At 38.7% G+C, this 22,952-nt stretch overlaps 1 protein-coding gene across 1 annotated transcript; it reads right to left on the bottom strand.

Annotated features, from left to right (window-relative positions):
* Nucleotides 1-17,176: 17,176 nt before the first annotated feature.
* On the bottom strand, nt 17,177-21,403 carry LOC131687705 (uncharacterized). Its single transcript, XM_058971800.1, has one exon. It carries the CDS (start codon nt 21,401-21,403, stop codon nt 17,177-17,179), a length of 4,227 nt encoding a protein of 1,408 aa, XP_058827783.1.
* Between the last annotated feature and the right edge of the window lie 1,549 nt (nt 21,404-22,952).

Here is a 22,952-nt window from a genome sequence, read left to right as displayed (position 1 = left end):
AAGACAAGACAAAGACAAGACAAAGACAAGACAAAGACAAGACAAAGACAAGACAAAGACAAGACAAAGACAAGACAAAGACAAGACAAAGACAAGACAAAGACAAGACAAAGACAAGACAAAGACAAGACAAAGACAAGACAAAGACAAGACAAAGACAAGACAAAGACAAGACAAAGACAAGACAAAGACAAGACAAAGACAAGACAAAGACAAGACAAAGACAAGACAAAGACAAGACAAAGACAAGACAAAGACAAGACAAAGACAAGACAAAGACAAGACAAAGACAAGACAAAGACAAGACAAAGACAAGACAAAGACAAGACAAAGACAAGACAAAGACAAGACAAAGACAAGACAAAGACAAGACAAAGACAAGACAAAGACAAGACAAAGACAAGACAAAGACAAGACAAAGACAAGACAAAGACAAGACAAAGACAAGACAAAGACAAGACAAAGACAAGACAAAGACAAGACAAAGACAAGACAAAGACAAGACAAAGACAAGACAAAGACAAGACAAAGACAAGACAAAGACAAGACAAAGACAAGACAAAGACAAGACAAAGACAAGACAAAGACAAGACAAAGACAAGACAAAGACAAGACAAAGACAAGACAAAGACAAGACAAAGACAAGACAAAGACAAGACAAAGACAAGACAAAGACAAGACAAAGACAAGACAAAGACAAGACAAAGACAAGACAAAGACAAGACAAAGACAAGACAAAGACAAGACAAAGACAAGACAAAGACAAGACAAAGACAAGACAAAGACAAGACAAAGACAAGACAAAGACAAGACAAAGACAAGACAAAGACAAGACAAAGACAAGACAAAGACAAGACAAAGACAAGACAAAGACAAGACAAAGACAAGACAAAGACAAGACAAAGACAAGACAAAGACAAGACAAAGACAAGACAAAGACAAGACAAAGACAAGACAAAGACAAGACAAAGACAAGACAAAGACAAGACAAAGACAAGACAAAGACAAGACAAAGACAAGACAAAGACAAGACAAAGACAAGACAAAGACAAGACAAAGACAAGACAAAGACAAGACAAAGACAAGACAAAGACAAGACAAAGACAAGACAAAGACAAGACAAAGACAAGACAAAGACAAGACAAAGACAAGACAAAGACAAGACAAAGACAAGACAAAGACAAGACAAAGACAAGACAAAGACAAGACAAAGACAAGACAAAGACAAGACAAAGACAAGACAAAGACAAGACAAAGACAAGACAAAGACAAGACAAAGACAAGACAAAGACAAGACAAAGACAAGACAAAGACAAGACAAAGACAAGACAAAGACAAGACAAAGACAAGACAAAGACAAGACAAAGACAAGACAAAGACAAGACAAAGACAAGACAAAGACAAGACAAAGACAAGACAAAGACAAGACAAAGACAAGACAAAGACAAGACAAAGACAAGACAAAGACAAGACAAAGACAAGACAAAGACAAGACAAAGACAAGACAAAGACAAGACAAAGACAAGACAAAGACAAGACAAAGACAAGACAAAGACAAGACAAAGACAAGACAAAGACAAGACAAAGACAAGACAAAGACAAGACAAAGACAAGACAAAGACAAGACAAAGACAAGACAAAGACAAGACAAAGACAAGACAAAGACAAGACAAAGACAAGACAAAGACAAGACAAAGACAAGACAAAGACAAGACAAAGACAAGACAAAGACAAGACAAAGACAAGACAAAGACAAGACAAAGACAAGACAAAGACAAGACAAAGACAAGACAAAGACAAGACAAAGACAAGACAAAGACAAGACAAAGACAAGACAAAGACAAGACAAAGACAAGACAAAGACAAGACAAAGACAAGACAAAGACAAGACAAAGACAAGACAAAGACAAGACAAAGACAAGACAAAGACAAGACAAAGACAAGACAAAGACAAGACAAAGACAAGACAAAGACAAGACAAAGACAAGACAAAGACAAGACAAAGACAAGACAAAGACAAGACAAAGACAAGACAAAGACAAGACAAAGACAAGACAAAGACAAGACAAAGACAAGACAAAGACAAGACAAAGACAAGACAAAGACAAGACAAAGACAAGACAAAGACAAGACAAAGACAAGACAAAGACAAGACAAAGACAAGACAAAGACAAGACAAAGACAAGACAAAGACAAGACAAAGACAAGACAAAGACAAGACAAAGACAAGACAAAGACAAGACAAAGACAAGACAAAGACAAGACAAAGACAAGACAAAGACAAGACAAAGACAAGACAAAGACAAGACAAAGACAAGACAAAGACAAGACAAAGACAAGACAAAGACAAGACAAAGACAAGACAAAGACAAGACAAAGACAAGACAAAGACAAGACAAAGACAAGACAAAGACAAGACAAAGACAAGACAAAGACAAGACAAAGACAAGACAAAGACAAGACAAAGACAAGACAAAGACAAGACAAAGACAAGACAAAGACAAGACAAAGACAAGACAAAGACAAGACAAAGACAAGACAAAGACAAGACAAAGACAAGACAAAGACAAGACAAAGACAAGACAAAGACAAGACAAAGACAAGACAAAGACAAGACAAAGACAAGACAAAGACAAGACAAAGACAAGACAAAGACAAGACAAAGACAAGACAAAGACAAGACAAAGACAAGACAAAGACAAGACAAAGACAAGACAAAGACAAGACAAAGACAAGACAAAGACAAGACAAAGACAAGACAAAGACAAGACAAAGACAAGACAAAGACAAGACAAAGACAAGACAAAGACAAGACAAAGACAAGACAAAGACAAGACAAAGACAAGACAAAGACAAGACAAAGACAAGACAAAGACAAGACAAAGACAAGACAAAGACAAGACAAAGACAAGACAAAGACAAGACAAAGACAAGACAAAGACAAGACAAAGACAAGACAAAGACAAGACAAAGACAAGACAAAGACAAGACAAAGACAAGACAAAGACAAGACAAAGACAAGACAAAGACAAGACAAAGACAAGACAAAGACAAGACAAAGACAAGACAAAGACAAGACAAAGACAAGACAAAGACAAGACAAAGACAAGACAAAGACAAGACAAAGACAAGACAAAGACAAGACAAAGACAAGACAAAGACAAGACAAAGACAAGACAAAGACAAGACAAAGACAAGACAAAGACAAGACAAAGACAAGACAAAGACAAGACAAAGACAAGACAAAGACAAGACAAAGACAAGACAAAGACAAGACAAAGACAAGACAAAGACAAGACAAAGACAAGACAAAGACAAGACAAAGACAAGACAAAGACAAGACAAAGACAAGACAAAGACAAGACAAAGACAAGACAAAGACAAGACAAAGACAAGACAAAGACAAGACAAAGACAAGACAAAGACAAGACAAAGACAAGACAAAGACAAGACAAAGACAAGACAAAGACAAGACAAAGACAAGACAAAGACAAGACAAAGACAAGACAAAGACAAGACAAAGACAAGACAAAGACAAGACAAAGACAAGACAAAGACAAGACAAAGACAAGACAAAGACAAGACAAAGACAAGACAAAGACAAGACAAAGACAAGACAAAGACAAGACAAAGACAAGACAAAGACAAGACAAAGACAAGACAAAGACAAGACAAAGACAAGACAAAGACAAGACAAAGACAAGACAAAGACAAGACAAAGACAAGACAAAGACAAGACAAAGACAAGACAAAGACAAGACAAAGACAAGACAAAGACAAGACAAAGACAAGACAAAGACAAGACAAAGACAAGACAAAGACAAGACAAAGACAAGACAAAGACAAGACAAAGACAAGACAAAGACAAGACAAAGACAAGACAAAGACAAGACAAAGACAAGACAAAGACAAGACAAAGACAAGACAAAGACAAGACAAAGACAAGACAAAGACAAGACAAAGACAAGACAAAGACAAGACAAAGACAAGACAAAGACAAGACAAAGACAAGACAAAGACAAGACAAAGACAAGACAAAGACAAGACAAAGACAAGACAAAGACAAGACAAAGACAAGACAAAGACAAGACAAAGACAAGACAAAGACAAGACAAAGACAAGACAAAGACAAGACAAAGACAAGACAAAGACAAGACAAAGACAAGACAAAGACAAGACAAAGACAAGACAAAGACAAGACAAAGACAAGACAAAGACAAGACAAAGACAAGACAAAGACAAGACAAAGACAAGACAAAGACAAGACAAAGACAAGACAAAGACAAGACAAAGACAAGACAAAGACAAGACAAAGACAAGACAAAGACAAGACAAAGACAAGACAAAGACAAGACAAAGACAAGACAAAGACAAGACAAAGACAAGACAAAGACAAGACAAAGACAAGACAAAGACAAGACAAAGACAAGACAAAGACAAGACAAAGACAAGACAAAGACAAGACAAAGACAAGACAAAGACAAGACAAAGACAAGACAAAGACAAGACAAAGACAAGACAAAGACAAGACAAAGACAAGACAAAGACAAGACAAAGACAAGACAAAGACAAGACAAAGACAAGACAAAGACAAGACAAAGACAAGACAAAGACAAGACAAAGACAAGACAAAGACAAGACAAAGACAAGACAAAGACAAGACAAAGACAAGACAAAGACAAGACAAAGACAAGACAAAGACAAGACAAAGACAAGACAAAGACAAGACAAAGACAAGACAAAGACAAGACAAAGACAAGACAAAGACAAGACAAAGACAAGACAAAGACAAGACAAAGACAAGACAAAGACAAGACAAAGACAAGACAAAGACAAGACAAAGACAAGACAAAGACAAGACAAAGACAAGACAAAGACAAGACAAAGACAAGACAAAGACAAGACAAAGACAAGACAAAGACAAGACAAAGACAAGACAAAGACAAGACAAAGACAAGACAAAGACAAGACAAAGACAAGACAAAGACAAGACAAAGACAAGACAAAGACAAGACAAAGACAAGACAAAGACAAGACAAAGACAAGACAAAGACAAGACAAAGACAAGACAAAGACAAGACAAAGACAAGACAAAGACAAGACAAAGACAAGACAAAGACAAGACAAAGACAAGACAAAGACAAGACAAAGACAAGACAAAGACAAGACAAAGACAAGACAAAGACAAGACAAAGACAAGACAAAGACAAGACAAAGACAAGACAAAGACAAGACAAAGACAAGACAAAGACAAGACAAAGACAAGACAAAGACAAGACAAAGACAAGACAAAGACAAGACAAAGACAAGACAAAGACAAGACAAAGACAAGACAAAGACAAGACAAAGACAAGACAAAGACAAGACAAAGACAAGACAAAGACAAGACAAAGACAAGACAAAGACAAGACAAAGACAAGACAAAGACAAGACAAAGACAAGACAAAGACAAGACAAAGACAAGACAAAGACAAGACAAAGACAAGACAAAGACAAGACAAAGACAAGACAAAGACAAGACAAAGACAAGACAAAGACAAGACAAAGACAAGACAAAGACAAGACAAAGACAAGACAAAGACAAGACAAAGACAAGACAAAGACAAGACAAAGACAAGACAAAGACAAGACAAAGACAAGACAAAGACAAGACAAAGACAAGACAAAGACAAGACAAAGACAAGACAAAGACAAGACAAAGACAAGACAAAGACAAGACAAAGACAAGACAAAGACAAGACAAAGACAAGACAAAGACAAGACAAAGACAAGACAAAGACAAGACAAAGACAAGACAAAGACAAGACAAAGACAAGACAAAGACAAGACAAAGACAAGACAAAGACAAGACAAAGACAAGACAAAGACAAGACAAAGACAAGACAAAGACAAGACAAAGACAAGACAAAGACAAGACAAAGACAAGACAAAGACAAGACAAAGACAAGACAAAGACAAGACAAAGACAAGACAAAGACAAGACAAAGACAAGACAAAGACAAGACAAAGACAAGACAAAGACAAGACAAAGACAAGACAAAGACAAGACAAAGACAAGACAAAGACAAGACAAAGACAAGACAAAGACAAGACAAAGACAAGACAAAGACAAGACAAAGACAAGACAAAGACAAGACAAAGACAAGACAAAGACAAGACAAAGACAAGACAAAGACAAGACAAAGACAAGACAAAGACAAGACAAAGACAAGACAAAGACAAGACAAAGACAAGACAAAGACAAGACAAAGACAAGACAAAGACAAGACAAAGACAAGACAAAGACAAGACAAAGACAAGACAAAGACAAGACAAAGACAAGACAAAGACAAGACAAAGACAAGACAAAGACAAGACAAAGACAAGACAAAGACAAGACAAAGACAAGACAAAGACAAGACAAAGACAAGACAAAGACAAGACAAAGACAAGACAAAGACAAGACAAAGACAAGACAAAGACAAGACAAAGACAAGACAAAGACAAGACAAAGACAAGACAAAGACAAGACAAAGACAAGACAAAGACAAGACAAAGACAAGACAAAGACAAGACAAAGACAAGACAAAGACAAGACAAAGACAAGACAAAGACAAGACAAAGACAAGACAAAGACAAGACAAAGACAAGACAAAGACAAGACAAAGACAAGACAAAGACAAGACAAAGACAAGACAAAGACAAGACAAAGACAAGACAAAGACAAGACAAAGACAAGACAAAGACAAGACAAAGACAAGACAAAGACAAGACAAAGACAAGACAAAGACAAGACAAAGACAAGACAAAGACAAGACAAAGACAAGACAAAGACAAGACAAAGACAAGACAAAGACAAGACAAAGACAAGACAAAGACAAGACAAAGACAAGACAAAGACAAGACAAAGACAAGACAAAGACAAGACAAAGACAAGACAAAGACAAGACAAAGACAAGACAAAGACAAGACAAAGACAAGACAAAGACAAGACAAAGACAAGACAAAGACAAGACAAAGACAAGACAAAGACAAGACAAAGACAAGACAAAGACAAGACAAAGACAAGACAAAGACAAGACAAAGACAAGACAAAGACAAGACAAAGACAAGACAAAGACAAGACAAAGACAAGACAAAGACAAGACAAAGACAAGACAAAGACAAGACAAAGACAAGACAAAGACAAGACAAAGACAAGACAAAGACAAGACAAAGACAAGACAAAGACAAGACAAAGACAAGACAAAGACAAGACAAAGACAAGACAAAGACAAGACAAAGACAAGACAAAGACAAGACAAAGACAAGACAAAGACAAGACAAAGACAAGACAAAGACAAGACAAAGACAAGACAAAGACAAGACAAAGACAAGACAAAGACAAGACAAAGACAAGACAAAGACAAGACAAGACAAGACAAAGACAAAACAACCCATCTTGTAGCGGTTTGAAGTCAAACTTATTGAATTTTGTCGTATAGCTTGCTAACTCGCGTTTTAGCCGTAATGTTTTTTTTACAATCCAGTTGTAGTTTAGAAACCCAATTTTCGAAGAAATCTTCCGGCGTATATTTCGAACTATGCTGCGACTAGCTTCGTTTGGTGGTTACATTCACGCCGAAATGTCCTAGATTTGCTTTGAAAGCCGTCCTGAATTTGATTCCGGAAATTTTCATATCCTCTGTGATTCTTACACGCAACTTGTTCGGGTCTCATTACTTTTGTGCATCATTATGTCTCCCCTCTTTGCCATTCTGATATAGAGAAAGGCTTTCCAATCTCTTCAAATCGACTTTCCAGTCAAGCCTCGGAGGGCCGAGTACCGTATACCATATAACCTACGAGAACGATCGTCGAGATCAGAAAATATCTGTGTTTGTTACTCTCGAGTGGGAAACTTTAAACGACTTGGTACGTGGTACTGTCGGATTCATACTGTGTTTTCCCCATTACATCAACAGACTAAATCTACACCTTCTGTAGATATTACTTAGGGAAGGATTGTGTTCTTGTACCTGCTCTTTTCTTAACCCGCGGGCTCTTGCATTTGTTGAGCCATTGAGGTTCCACATCGATCCGAAACTTAGAGCCAGTGAGCTCATTGCTTTGTCGCGATCAACGTGATAGTTCCTGGCAAAGAAGCTAGACACCGAATTTTCATTTGTCCAACGATGGCACGTTTTTATTTCCCCTCATCCGTTGCTTTCGCTAGCACGTTGCTTGACCCTTGTAACTTCTGACTGTCGCTAATACATTGTGTGTGCTTGTGTGAGTATGAGGAGGAAGGCATGGCTGAACCGATATGGAAAAACCTTGTTTCAAACGAACGGTATAGCGCTCCCACAAGCTGCTGTTAATTTTTTTACTGCACTAATGCCCAATGCCAAGTTCTTAAGTTTATGTAACACCTATTTTTCCACAAGCGCTTAATGATTTTTACAAACTTGGTTTCAAATGTAGGATACAATACCAGAAATTTCAAAAATCGAATTTGTATTTTACATGCCAAATGCCAAAAACGAAATACATATAGGTACCAAGCGTAATAAGAATGTAGCAGACTTATTGAGTTATGGAATCATAGCTTGGATATATGAGAAAGGAACGATTGCACCACTAGGTTGATTAAAACAGGTTTTTCAAATTAGTTATAGCATATTGACCGGTTATTTCGTCATTAGAGCAATATTTGTTTAGAATCCTCCCTGTCCTTGATACAAACGGCACTCTTCTTCTTGCACCAGCAGACCATGATGACCAGGCGGAGCCTCATACATCAGTAACCAGTTCCAATGGCTCGGCTTTTAGGTTCGACTTTGTGCTTTTTTTTAACTTATTTTCTACGGATCACGGACATACGATTGTTTCTTCCATCGCGTGGCAATTCGAGAAAAGATTTTTTTTGAATAATTTCACAAGCAAGGTTTTGTAAAACCGCTTTCGATTGTACATTGGGAGTGCATTATTTTCGCAGTTGACTGCTTGACTTACAGTATATCTCAGACAGTATCTCAATATCTCTGAAGAGAACGTCAATGCAACAGCAAAGTGTTCCGGCATTTTTGGTCTGCGATTTTGCTTTGATCTTGCATGATATTTTTGACAAAATAACGGGTGAGTCAGAAGTAGCTGGACTAAACTAAAACCCAGGGTAGGTTTTCTTTATAACAAATAAGTTTTATATCTAGTAGATTTTTACACTGATAAGCTATCAAGTTCCTTCCAGACAACTCGGAAGTGTTCAGTAATTATTTCTAGCGGTTGTAGATAGAAAACTGAAATACAAAATTCGTTTTATCGAAATAATGTTTGGCTTATTTCAATGGATTATTACTATACAGTAATGTTTCGATTATATCACGTTTATATATCCATATATGTATGCATGTATCTGTGTATATACATATGTATATGTACGTATCTTAGAATGCATATGTAAATCAGTATGTACATGTACTTATATATTGTTTTATACATATATACATCAATCCCTATATATATATATATATATATATATATATATATATATATATATATATATATATATATATATATATATATATATATATATATATATATATATATATATATATATATATATATATATATATATATATATATATATATATATATATATATATATATATATATATATATATATATATATATATATATATATATATATATATATATATATATATATATATATATATATATATATATATATATATATATATATATATATATATATATATATATATATATATATATATATATATATATATATATATATATATATATATATATATATATATATATATATATATATATATATATATATATATATATATATATATATATATATATATATATATATATATATATATATATATATATATATATATATATATATATATATATATATATATATATATATATATATATATATATATATATATATATATATATATATATATATATATATATATATATATATATATATATATATATATATATATATATATATATATATATATATATATATATATATATATATATATATATATATATATATATATATATATATATATATATATATATATATATATATATATATATATATATATATATATATATATATATATATATATATATATATATATATATATATATATATATATATATATATATATATATATATATATATATATATAACTAGGCGTGATATAATCGAAACATTACTGTATTGAACAATAAACAAAGACAAAGAGTAATCAACAAACAACAAGCCATAACTTTTAAAGTATTCAAAATAGATATTTGAAGTCTTCAGTAAAGTTATTCGCAACAGTAAGAGCTACAAATTTGCTGAAGGCATCATTTCGATATAATCACTTCCAAGAAAATTTGTGGAAATATCTCACTCATAGGTGGATTAATCAGCGAAAGCACAATACCAAAAGAAAGGGCATATTACCTCCATTATATTCTCCGAAGATACTATTGACCTAAAATAAGCCGTTTTGGCGTTAATAATAGATTACATTATGCTATATTTCACCCTAAGGAGGAAAATTTGGTAAAAACCAAAAAAATTTTCTCACTAGGGTGAAAGGGTGTGCCCTCCTGTGTTATACCAACAAATTTTCACCCTAGTGAGAAATTTTGGTTTTTACCAAATTTTCCTCCTTAGGGTGAAATATAGCATAGTGCTTTCGCATAGGCCTGCTAAGCCAAGACAAGTTTCGGCTTCACTTGTGTCTCATCGGCATAAACAGAACTTCTGCTCTAACGGGACATCACGTTTGATCAGTCGTTTGATTGAAACACATAGTGTGTTTTAGTTTTAAGGGATTTGCGTCAAGCCGGCGCTAATCTATTCCGACAATACGTTAGTGTCGGTTTCTGATGAGGCGAAGCCGAAACGCAACATAGTATGAAATAAGGATTTGTGCCCTCCTGTACAAAGACTGGTTTATACCAACAAATTTTCACCCTAGTGAGAAATTTTGGTTTTTACCAAATTTTCCTCCTTAGGGTGAAATATAGCATAGTGCTTTCGCATAGGCCTGCTAAGCCAAGACAAGTTTCGGCTTCACTTGTGTCTCATCGGCATAAACAGAACTTCTGCTCTAACGGGACATCACGTTTGATCAGTCGTTTGATTGAAACACATAGTGTGTTTTAGTTTTAAGGCATTTGCGTCAAGCCGGCGCTAATCTATTCCGACAATACGTTAGTGTCGGTTTCTGATGAGGCGAGGCCGAAACGCAACATAGTATGAATAGATTACATGTTTTTAGTCATATTTCTGGCAATGGGAAGTGATAAAAATCTTTCGTCCGCATTTGATATCTCTTTTGATAATAGTGCGATTTCAACAAGCTATAGCTTGTTCGAAAGGTATTTGTATAAGCTGCCTAAAAATATATAAATTGTTAATCTGTTAATCTATGTTATCAATTTCGGCAGATAATTTAAAAAAACTTCAAGGAACGCCATTTTTACACATTCAAAAATTCATATCTTGGAAACTAAACATCAGAACCAAAAACAAATTAATAGCGTTCTTACTGTTTGATAGGTCTTTCATTTAAAATTGGTTTGGAATTGATCGGTTCAGCCATTGCTGAGAAACACGAATGAGAATTTGTCTGTTACATTCACACACACAGACATTGTCCCAAATCGTCGAGCTGAGTCGATTGGTATATAAGACTCGGCCCTCCGGGCCTCGGAAAAAATCTTGAAAGTTTGAGCGAATTCTATAAATTTCTTTTATAAGAAATGTAAAACTACACTACATGTTGTAAACTCAAACAATAAACATTGAAAAAATGCGGATTTAATTTGTTTGTTTGAGCACTGTGGAAAATTTATAATAAGGTCTGGAAAAACCTGGAAAATCATGGAATTTCATTTTCAGAAATCAGTCGACACCCTGGTTCCATTTCTAAGCGCTCTAACCAAACGCTAACTTCCAAAAAGAAAAACACAAAAGCACGCGAGCGCTACTCTCCACATCTCAGGACATCCCTCTCCTCTAAACATGTAAACTAAAGACGCTGAATCCCTCTGGATAAAGATATCCAGAGGGATTCAGCGCCGTTTATGTAAACCATTTCGCACTAGTCCTTTTTTGACATTCATCAGCAAAAAATGGCAAACTAAAACGTACTATGGCTGAGTACTATGGCTCTAAATATTGAAAAATATACTTCACCTTCCAGTCCCTTGCTAATTAAATGCCGAAAAAACTGTTGACAAATTGACTCAATAGGTCGTTAACAAAAATGGTTAACAAAAAAATGGTAAAAATAGAACTTACCGTGATGGGGATTCATCGTTGCAGCGTTGGGTGAAAGCTGCCGACACCGTGCAAATCAGCAACACATGTGACCATATTGTCACACACGCTGAGACAGTCACAATAGTCGATAAAATAAAATCACTCAGGCAGGCAATTGGTGAGGGAACAAACAAAACTGTCTCATTCAATGAGTTTCAACGTCGCAAATGCTTAGTGTGGAAGTTTACCGTGACTTAACTTTTTGTCGGTTCCGACAGCATGAAGTAACAAGTTACTTTACGCTTGTTCGGACATGCCGTAGACTCAGGTGATTCGCATTTCTAATGCCAAAAGACCCTGACCCCTACGGCAGCAGACAAAAGGTTAAGTCGCCGGTGAGCTCTAAGCTTGCATATATGATCCTTCCACGCTTTTCTAAACTTTCTCCTTTCAACACCTTGCTCTCCCTTGAGTACTATGGCTCTAAATATTGAAAAATATACTTCACCTTCCAGTCCCTTGCTAATTAAATGCCGAAAAAACTGTTGACAAATTGACTCAATAGGTCGTTAACAAAAATGGTTAACAAAAAAATGGTAAAAATAGAACTTACCGTGATGGGGATTCATCGTTGCAGCGTTGGGTGAAAGCTGCCGACACCGTGCAAATCAGTCACACATGTGACCATATTGTCACACACGCTGAGACAGTCACAATAGTCGATAAAATAAAATCACTCAGGCAGGCAATTGGTGAGGGAACAAACAAAACTGTCTCATTCAATGAGTTTCAACGTCGCAAATGCTTAGTGTGGAAGTTTACCGTGACTTAACTTTTTGTCGGTTCCGACAGCATGAAGTAACAAGTTACTTTACGCTTGTTCGGACATGCCGTAGACTCAGGTGATTCGCATTTCTAATGCCAAAAGACCCTGACCCCTACGGTAGCAGACAAAAGGTTAAGTCGCCGGTGAGCTCTAAGCTTGCATATATGATCCTTCCACGCTTTTCTAAACTTTCTCCTTTCAACACCTTGCTCTCCCTTGAGTACTATGGCTCTAAATATTGAAAAATATACTTCACCTTCCAGTCCCTTGCTAATTAAATGCCGAAAAAACTGTTGACAAATTGACTCAATAGGTCGTTAACAAAAATGGTTAACAAAAAAATGGTAAAAATAGAACTTACCGTGATGGGGATTCATCGTTGCAGCGTTGGGTGAAAGCTGCCGACACCGTGCAAATCAGCAACACATGTGACCATATTGTCACACACGCTGAGACAGTCACAATAGTCGATAAAATAAAATCACTCAGGCAGGCAATTGGTGAGGGAACAAACAAAACTGTCTCATTCAATGAGTTTCAACGTCGCAAATGCTTAGTGTGGAAGTTTACCGTGACTTAACTTTTTGTCGGTTCCGACAGCATGAAGTAACAAGTTACTTTACGCTTGTTCGGACATGCCGTAGACTCAGGTGATTCGCATTTCTAATGCCAAAAGACCCTGACCCCTACGGTAGCAGACAAAAGGTTAAGTCGCCGGTGAGCTCTAAGCTTGCATATATGATCCTTCCACGCTTTTCTAAACTTTCTCCTTTCAACACCTTGCTCTCCCTTGAGTACTATGGCTCTAAATATTGAAAAATATACTTCACCTTCCAGTCCCTTGCTAATTAAATGCCGAAAAAACTGTTGACAAATTGACTCAATAGGTCGTTAACAAAAATGGTTAACAAAAAAAAATGGTAAAAATAGAACTTACCGTGATGGGGATTCATCGTTGCAGCGTTGGGTGAAAGCTGCCGACACCGTGCAAATCAGCAACACATGTGACCATATTGTCACACACGCTGAGACAGTCACAATAGTCGATAAAATAAAATCACTCAGGCAGGCAATTGGTGAGGGAACAAACAAAACTGTCTCATTCAATGAGTTTCAACGTCGCAAATGCTTAGTGTGGAAGTTTACCGTGACTTAACTTTTTGTCGGTTCCGACAGCATGAAGTAACAAGTTGCTTTACGCTTGTTCGGACATGCCGTAGACTCAGGTGATTCGCATTTCTAATGCCAAAAGACCCTGACCCCTACGGTAGCAGACAAAAGGTTAAGTCGCCGGTGAGCTCTAAGCTTGCATATATGATCCTTCCACGCTTTTCTAAACTTTCTCCTTTCAACACCTTGCGCTCCCTTGAGTACTATGGCTCTAAATATTGAAAAATATACTTCACCTTCCAGTCCCTTGCTAATTAAATGCCGAAAAAACTGTTGACAAATTGACTCAATAGGTCGTTAACAAAAATGGTTAACAAAAAAAAATGGTAAAAATAGAACTTACCGTGATGGGGATTCATCGTTGCAGCGTTGGGTGAAAGCTGCCGACACCGTGCAAATCAGCAACACATGTGACCATATTGTCACACACGCTGAGACAGTCACAATAGTCGATAAAATAAAATCACTCAGGCAGGCAATTGGTGAGGGAACAAACAAAACTGTCTCATTCAATGAGTTTCAACGTCGCAAATGCTTAGTGTGGAAGTTTACCGTGACTTAACTTTTTGTCGGTTCCGACAGCATGAAGTAACAAGTTACTTTACGCTTGTTCGGACATGCCGTAGACTCAGGTGATTCGCATTTCTAATGCCAAAAGACCCTGACCCCTACGGTAGCAGACAAAAGGTTAAGTCGCCGGTGAGCTCTAAGCTTGCATATATGATCCTTCCACGCTTTTCTAAACTTTCTCCTTTCAACACCTTGCTCTCCCTTGAGTACTATGGCTCTAAATATTGAAAAATATACTTCACCTTCCAGTCCCTTGCTAATTAAATGCCGAAAAAACTGTTGACAAATTAACTCAATAGGTCGTTAACAAAAATGGTTAACAAAAAAATGGTAAAAATAGAACTTACCGTGCTGGGGATTCATCGTTGCAGTGTTGGGTGAAAGCTGCCGACACCATGCAAATCAGCAACACATGTGACCATATTGTCACACACGCTGAGACAGTCACAATAGTCGATAAAATAAAATCACTCAGGCAGGCAATTGGTGAGGGAACAAACAAAACTGTCTCATTCAATGAGTTTCAACGTCGCAAATGCTTAGTGTGGAAGTTTACCGTGACTTAACTTTTTGTCGGTTCCGACAGCATGAAGTAACAAGTTACTTTACGCTTGTTCGGACATGCCGTAGACTCAGGTGATTCGCATTTCTAATGCCAAAAGACCCTGACCCCTACGGTAGCAGACAAAAGGTTAAGTCGCCGGTGAGCTCTAAGCTTGCATATATGATCCTTCCACGCTTTTCTAAACTTTCTCCTTTCAACACCTTGCTCTCCCTTGAGTACTATGGCTCTAAATATTGAAAAATATACTTCACCTTCCAGTCCCTTGCTAATTAAATGCCGAAAAAACTGTTGACAAACTAAAACGAGCTGCTCCGCAACCCAACAAGAAATATGATTTATGAGTGTGTGTTGTGTCAAGAATGGGAGCGAGATAATATAAATATCTTGCAAATAACTTTCAATCTGCTTTCAGTTTTGAGACTAACCAACTTAATTATAAATATAACAGAATGTTTGTTACTGAATGGAGTAGAGGTGCGTAGCGACTGTTGGAAATATACGGATGTGATATGGCTTTTCAGTCGATAATGCGATTGCGTCGATTACTGTGTGATCTTCGCCTACGTTTCGATCCCACTATTGGATCATCATCAGGGCCTGAGAAAATTTTATTTATTTAGCTAATTAAGGACTTTTACACCAGTTGACATTAAACAAAACAGAAATACGAAATATTAAACATCGTTCAAAGCATATCTTACTTGACTACATCGACGAAGTACTAATTCGTATTGCATACGAGAGAATTTCAGGTTCGAAAGGGTTGAAGAACTGCTTATAGTCTGTGGTTATTGTGTATATATGTTATGATTGGGATGGATGCTGTGTGATCTTCGCCTACGTTTCGATCCCACTATTGGATCATCATCAGGGCCTGAGAAAATTTTATTTATTTAGCTAATTAAGGACTTTTACACCAGTTGACATTAAACAAAACATACGAAATATTAAACATCGTTCAAAGCATATCTTACTTGACTACATCGACGAAGTACCATCCCAATCATAACATATATACACAATAACCACAGGCTATAAGCAGTTCTTCAACCCTTTCGAACCTGACATTCTCTCGTATGCAATACGAATTAGTACTTCGTCGATGTAGTCAAGTAAGATATGCTTTGAACGATGTTTAATATTTCGTATTTCTGTTTTGTTTAATGTCAACTGGTGTAAAAGTCCTTAATTAGCTAAATAAATAAAATTTTCTCAGGCCCTGATGATGATCCAATAGTGGGATCGAAACGTAGGCGAAGATCACACAGTAATCGACGCAATCGCATTATCGACTGAAAAGCCATATCACATCCGTATGTTTGTTATTGATGTCGTCAAAGACATCAACCATTACAAACAATACAATGCAATACAATAATTTGATAATCAGAACAAGCTCACCCGTTTCCATTGTAGATCTTGATCTTCCCATCTGAGCAGCACTCGGTAGACACTTCCACTTGAGCAAGTAATCTTAACAGTTCACAAATAATCCCAAATTGCCCTCTATTGGTAGAATACAACATATACTTCATGATTCTGTGAGGTCCAAAGCGATAGCGAACCGTCGAAAAAAAGGGCGCGTTTCGGTATGAAAATTTCAGTTAACGTACAACGATGGGTTTTGTTTTACTAAGAGAGCAATTTTCATTTCCCTTCCCCTTTTATATAATTCAATACAAGTGCAAAACAATTTATATCTGTATATATAGAATGAAGTGGTACAATTTCCATAATAGTGTTTACAGTCACACGCACGATGTGGGGAGTGCCCTTAAATCAGGCCACGACATAAGCCGCCCACCAAATTACGTCGAGGAATTTCCACGCCATTTCGTCCGGGCACGTACTCGTCGTCCTCCAAAGGGATGCGCCGGACTCTTCTCACATCCCGCCGGGTAGTACCGTTTGTCGTCTTAATTTCAACCACCCTAACGTGTCCGTCGGGCCCTGGGAACACATCCACGATTCGACCCATTGGCCATTGCTTGGGTTTTTCGTTGTCGGTGACTAAAAGGACAAAATCACCCACTGAAAGATTCCCTGCCGCTCGCTTCCATTTCGTCATGCGCTGAAGAGATAGTACGTACTCGGACTGCCACCGAGATCTGAATTCTTGGCTGACTCGTTGAACATACTGCCACCTATTTAGGGATCCAATCTCATGCTCCAACTGGTTTATCTCAGGAACACTGTTTAGTAGGCGCCCGATGAGAAAGTGCGCCGGCGTGAGAGGTTGTGGCTCGTTGGGATCATTGGAGAGTGGAGTGATCGGACGAGAGTTCATGCAGGCTGCTACTTGTGCGAGAACGGTACTCAGCTCCTCGAACGTGAAACGAGCGTCACCTCCGAGCTTACACAGGAAGCCCTTCGCAACCTTGATGCCAGCTTCCCACAGTCCTCCGTGGTGAGGCGACCGGGCAGGAATGAACATCCACTGGATGCCTTTGTTGGTGAAAAAATCAACAACCTCGTCGTCACTCTCTGTTGTGTTGATCTGTTGATATAGTTCACGAAACTTCCTTGCCGCTCCCCGAAGGTTAGTAGCGTTGTCCGAATAGATTTTGTTTGGTAATCCGTACCGACTGCTAAAGCGAGTGAAAGCGGCGATGAAGGCAGTCGTGCTGAGGTCGGTAACTGCTTCTAAATGTACGGCTCGTGTTGAAAAGCATACGAACAGTGCGATGTAGCCCTTAGAGGCCGCAGCACCACGGGTTCGACGACCGATGATGTTGACGGGCCCAGCGTAGTCAATGCCGGTGATGGAAAAGGGTGGTAGTGGTTTCAAGCGGTCCTCTGGAAGTTGTCCCATGAGCTGATGAACTGGTACAGGCTTCGCTCGAACGCATTCAACGCATGCTCGACAGATATTCCGGGCTGCACTCGTCCCACGAGTGATCCAAAAACGTCTGCGTACTGCTGCCAAAGGCGATTGTGGACCACAATGAAGTTGCGCATGGTGCTCGTGGTGAAGAACAAGTGCGGTGAGAACTGAATTGTGAGGCAACAAGATCGGATGTTTCGTATCGTAGCTGAGATCTGATAGTTGCAGTCTGCCGCCCACCCTGAGCAGATGATTTTCATCCAAGAACGGTTTAAGTTGGCAAAGAGAGCTGGTGCAATTGACGTCACGATTCTTATCAAGTTGGTTGATCTCCTTACCATAGTGTTGATTCTGAACGTGCCTCACGAAGATTTGCATTGCGTTGTCAATTTCGAGCGGTGTTAAACGGGATTCCACTCTATTGGCTCGGTGGCGAAAGCGCATTATACGAGCGGTGATGCGCAAAAGAAGCTGCATATTCCGGTAGTACCTGTTCAGCATCTCGTCGAGAAAGTTGTTCTCATAAACAGCTAGATACACGGTTGCTGAAATGCGTTGCTCCCTATCTACCTGTCGTTGCTGAGCAGCATTAAGCCCAACAATGGGCAGGTTGTCCCCATCATCATTAGAGCCGCACCAGGTCGGGCCATGCCACCAAAGCGAATTCTTAATTATTTTGTCTGGCGAAACTCCTCTTGAAATCAGGTCGGCTGGGTTATGGTGCGTGTCCACATGTTGCCAGTTGATTGCAGGAAGATGGGTGGTTATTTCTGCCACTCGATTGGCAATGAAAGTCTTCCACCTTGAAGCACCACCAGCAATCCATGCCAGTGCCACCGTTGAATCCGAATAAGCTCGCATTTCGTGAAAGGACAATGCGAGTGCGGTCTTCACGTTCACCATCAGTCGGGAGAGGATGACAGCTGCACATAACTCCAGACGGGGCAGCGTTGTTCGTCCATTGCCGATCGGTGCAGTCCGAGATTTCGCACACAAAAGATGCGATGATGTGTTACCGTCGTCGTCAATGGCTCGGATGTAGACGCACGCTCCCATGGCTCGCTCGGATGCATCACTGTAGCCGTGCAGGTAATATCGCGACGTTCCCTGCGTGCCGATTACTCGACGTGGTACCTGCAATGAATTGAGATCGGAAAGGCTTTGCACAAACACTAACCAATGTTGAACTAACTCACCGGGGGGAGTTTCATCCCAGGCCACCTTCAACTCCCACAATTGTTGCATGACCATCTTTGCTTTCACGACGATCGGGGCCAATAGTCCAAGCGGGTCGAAAATACTGGCGATTTGAGAAAGCATGGTCCGCTTAGTGGGCTGAAAGATCTTGTTCGGTATGTTTGAAAACTGGAACTGGTCGCTGCACGGTTGCCAGTGGATGCCGAGGGCCTTGATAGTGTGTGTATCGTTGATTTCAATCGATGTTTGCATTTCGAGATCGGCGGCTGGAACACCGTCTAGGACTGCTGCGCTGTTTGATGCCCACTTCCGCAAGTAGAATCTACCGGTGGCAAAAATCGTTGATAACTGCTGTCGTAGTAGGATGGCTTCTTCTTCGGAATCAGCGCCAGTCAGAACATCGTCTACGTAGGTTCCCTTTTCTGCTTTCTCAACCGCCGTCGGATGCTGTTGTCTGTGCGATTCCAACAGTCGCTGTACACATTTTGTCGCCAAATACGATGCACTTTTGGTTCCGTATGTGACAGTATTCCGCCGATACTCGCTTACCGGCTCGTCGCTCGACCATCGCCAAGGGATCCGTTGAAAATCACGATCCGCTTCGTGGATTTCAACCTCACGATACATTTGTTTTATATCACCGGTGACCACAAATGCCGGCAAACGAAACCGAAGAAGAATGTTGACCAACGAGTCTTGTAGAACGGGCCCGGCCATAAGCACGTCATTAAGTGATTTAGTGCTGGTCGTCTTCGCTGAGGCGTCAAAGACGACGCGACATTTTGTAGTAGAACTGGCTTCTTTGACTACACAATGATGGGGGAGATATACGCTACCTTTGGGTGCTGGGTACTCAGCAAGCGTCATATGCCTGAGTTCGAGGTACTCCCGAAGAAAAGCATGATATTCGTGCTTGAGTTGAGGGTTTCGATGTAATTTTCGCTCGATGTGGCTCAAACGTTTCTCAGCCATTTGCCTCGAGTCGCCAAGTTGACTCGGGGGGTGAAGAAATGGTAGCCGAACTGTAAATTTCCCGCTGGCATCCCGAACGGTATGTTTGAGAAAATATTCTTCGCACAGTTTTTCCTCCTCACTGAAATGAGATGAAGTTTCAACGTACTCTTCAAGCTCCCAAAAGCGTCGCAATTGCTGGCAAAGGCTTTCATCAGTTGACGTCAAAAAACACGTTGAAATTTTACTCTGCCGTAAAACGCCGGTATCTCGATAACGACCAGCAACCACCCATCCCAATTTGGTGTTTTGCAAAGTGGGGAAGCTATCATCGGTGCTGAGGGTAATTTGGCCAGGTTCGAGCAACTGAAAGCACAGTTCAATGCCGAGCAGGACGTTGATCTTACCAGGGCGATGAAACAGAGGATCAGCAAGGTTGATGGAGGAAGGAATTGGCCAACCGTCGATATTAGCTTGCTTTACAGGTAGTGTTTTAGTAATCCTTTCTAGCAACATACATGGAACGGTAGTGCGATAGTCCGAGCATCGGGATGCAATGATAATTTGCACGCATTTGTCTGCGTGTGCAGGAGTGGATGATATTCCTTCTAAGTCCATGTCTGCTTCCACCAGATCCAGGCCGAGTTCGTTAGAAAAGCTCTCGCTGATGAAGCTAACTTGGGACGCGCAATCCAAAACAGCGCGACAGGCGTGTGGTCGTCCGTGTTTGTCCAAAACGTTGATGGCAACAGTGGCAAGCAGAACATTGGAGGCGTCAATATTAGTGGCTAAATCAAGGGCCGAAATCAGCGATTGGGCGGCCGGATTACCACTAGCATGAGCAGTGTACAATGTTGACGGAGTTTGTTGAAAATTTGGTGGCTCAAGAGCGTTGTGCAGCAGGGTATGGTGGAGTAAACCACATTTTCTGCAGTTTCCAGATTTGCACGTTTCACCGGGGTGCTTCCTCAAACAATTGCGACATAACCTTTGTTTGCTGACAGTAGCTAATCTTTCCTCGGTGCTCATGTGCATGAACTTACCGCATTGGTAGATTGGATGTGATGATTTTAAGCAGACGTCGCAATTTAACAATGTATTGCTTGCGACGAAAGTTGCGGCTCCTCTGTACTGTGGTTTCATGGGAGGCTTGTAGGCAGGGCAGGAAATATTCGAACCGAACCTATGTTCGAATACTTTCAAAGCGCGAAGCTTTGCGTTACTGGTTCGTATTCACAAGCTTCGCATCACAATCGCTTACCATCGTAATTGCGGACATTTGGGCGATACTTTTGCATGCTCTTCGGCGAGGACAAATGAAGCTTCTTGTTCATTTCATTGATGTTCGGAAAGATATGTAAAAGCTTTTGCGTACTTTTCGACGAACACGAGCTAAGCTCTTGGTTCGTGTGATCGATATTTTTGAAACAGTTACACGGAGCTTCGAAGCGATGTTCGCGAACACAGAAAAAAGATTACCTCGAAGTATTTCAGAATCGCGAACACCGAAGGATTATATCAATTTAGCATCGCGAGGGCCATCGCTAACATGTTCGCCGGACGATATTAGTTTTCTTTATTCAAATACCTACCTACTAGTTATGCAAAAAAAGTATATTCTAGACAGAGGCCTTGTATTAAGGGTGGAATAGGTGAAAAATAATTGAGACAATGTGTAGCTTATGGATGCTGGGGTTAACTGAAAAGTGACGTAACAGGTTTATTTAAGATACCCTACTGATATATTACCAGTAGGGATAAAATCAAGATTTCGTGACAGGGCGGGGATAAATTTTCAAATGAAATAAATTAGGGCTAGAAAATGAAGTTAAACACAATGTACACAACGTATTGAGTGGCTCGCTTATCTTAGTCATGTTCCTATGTCAGTTTCTTGAGGATCCAGTTATGTCAGTTTCTTGAGGATAAAGATATCGATATCCATTCAAAGGAAAAAATCGATTATCAGTTAAATAAATAACGTCATGATGTGTATGATGAATCCTAGAAATAAATAGGGAATGTCAATAAACTCGACCATTCCTGATTCATATTTGGCAGTTCTGGTCATTTTGTAGATCTTGTTTTCGACTAACAGTAAAACCATTTTGATTCAGAAGTATGTTTTAGAAGGGCGCATGTTTTTACGTGCACTTATTTAAAAAAACGCTTTGAATCCATCTACCAGTGTGATGAGACATTTTTATAACTGTTTTCGAATATTATATCGGCTGAGAACTTTTAGAACATTATATTTCGAGAAATTTTGAAAGTGAAATTAAATCAGTTGTAAAGTTATAGAAAATAGCCTTTTAAAATGAACGGACAATCGAATTATTACTAATACTTTATGAATACATTATCTAAGTTCTTCATTCAATGCAATATGTATGCAAAAAGTTAAAATCTGGATTTCCCTTGAGAACTGGGCTAAAAAATCGAAAAAATGTGTTGGCGATCCGAGAACTAGAACAGAAATTGTAACCCTTGGACCTCTGAAGTGCATGCGTACAAAATGCTATAGTCTAATGTTTGTTTTCATTCATTTCATTTAATAATTTTCAGTTGAGCAATTCTG

Source organism: Topomyia yanbarensis, chromosome 3 (genome assembly GCF_030247195.1).
Source record: "Topomyia yanbarensis strain Yona2022 chromosome 3, ASM3024719v1, whole genome shotgun sequence".
Taxonomy (NCBI): domain Eukaryota; kingdom Metazoa; phylum Arthropoda; class Insecta; order Diptera; family Culicidae; genus Topomyia; species Topomyia yanbarensis.
This window is presented reverse-complemented; position numbering and strand designations above follow the sequence as displayed.

Coding starts and splice junctions, on each gene's coding strand:
- LOC131687705 (XM_058971800.1), bottom strand. CDS start 21,403: ATGAGCACCGAGGAAAGATTAGCTACTGTCAGCAAACAAAGGTTATGT.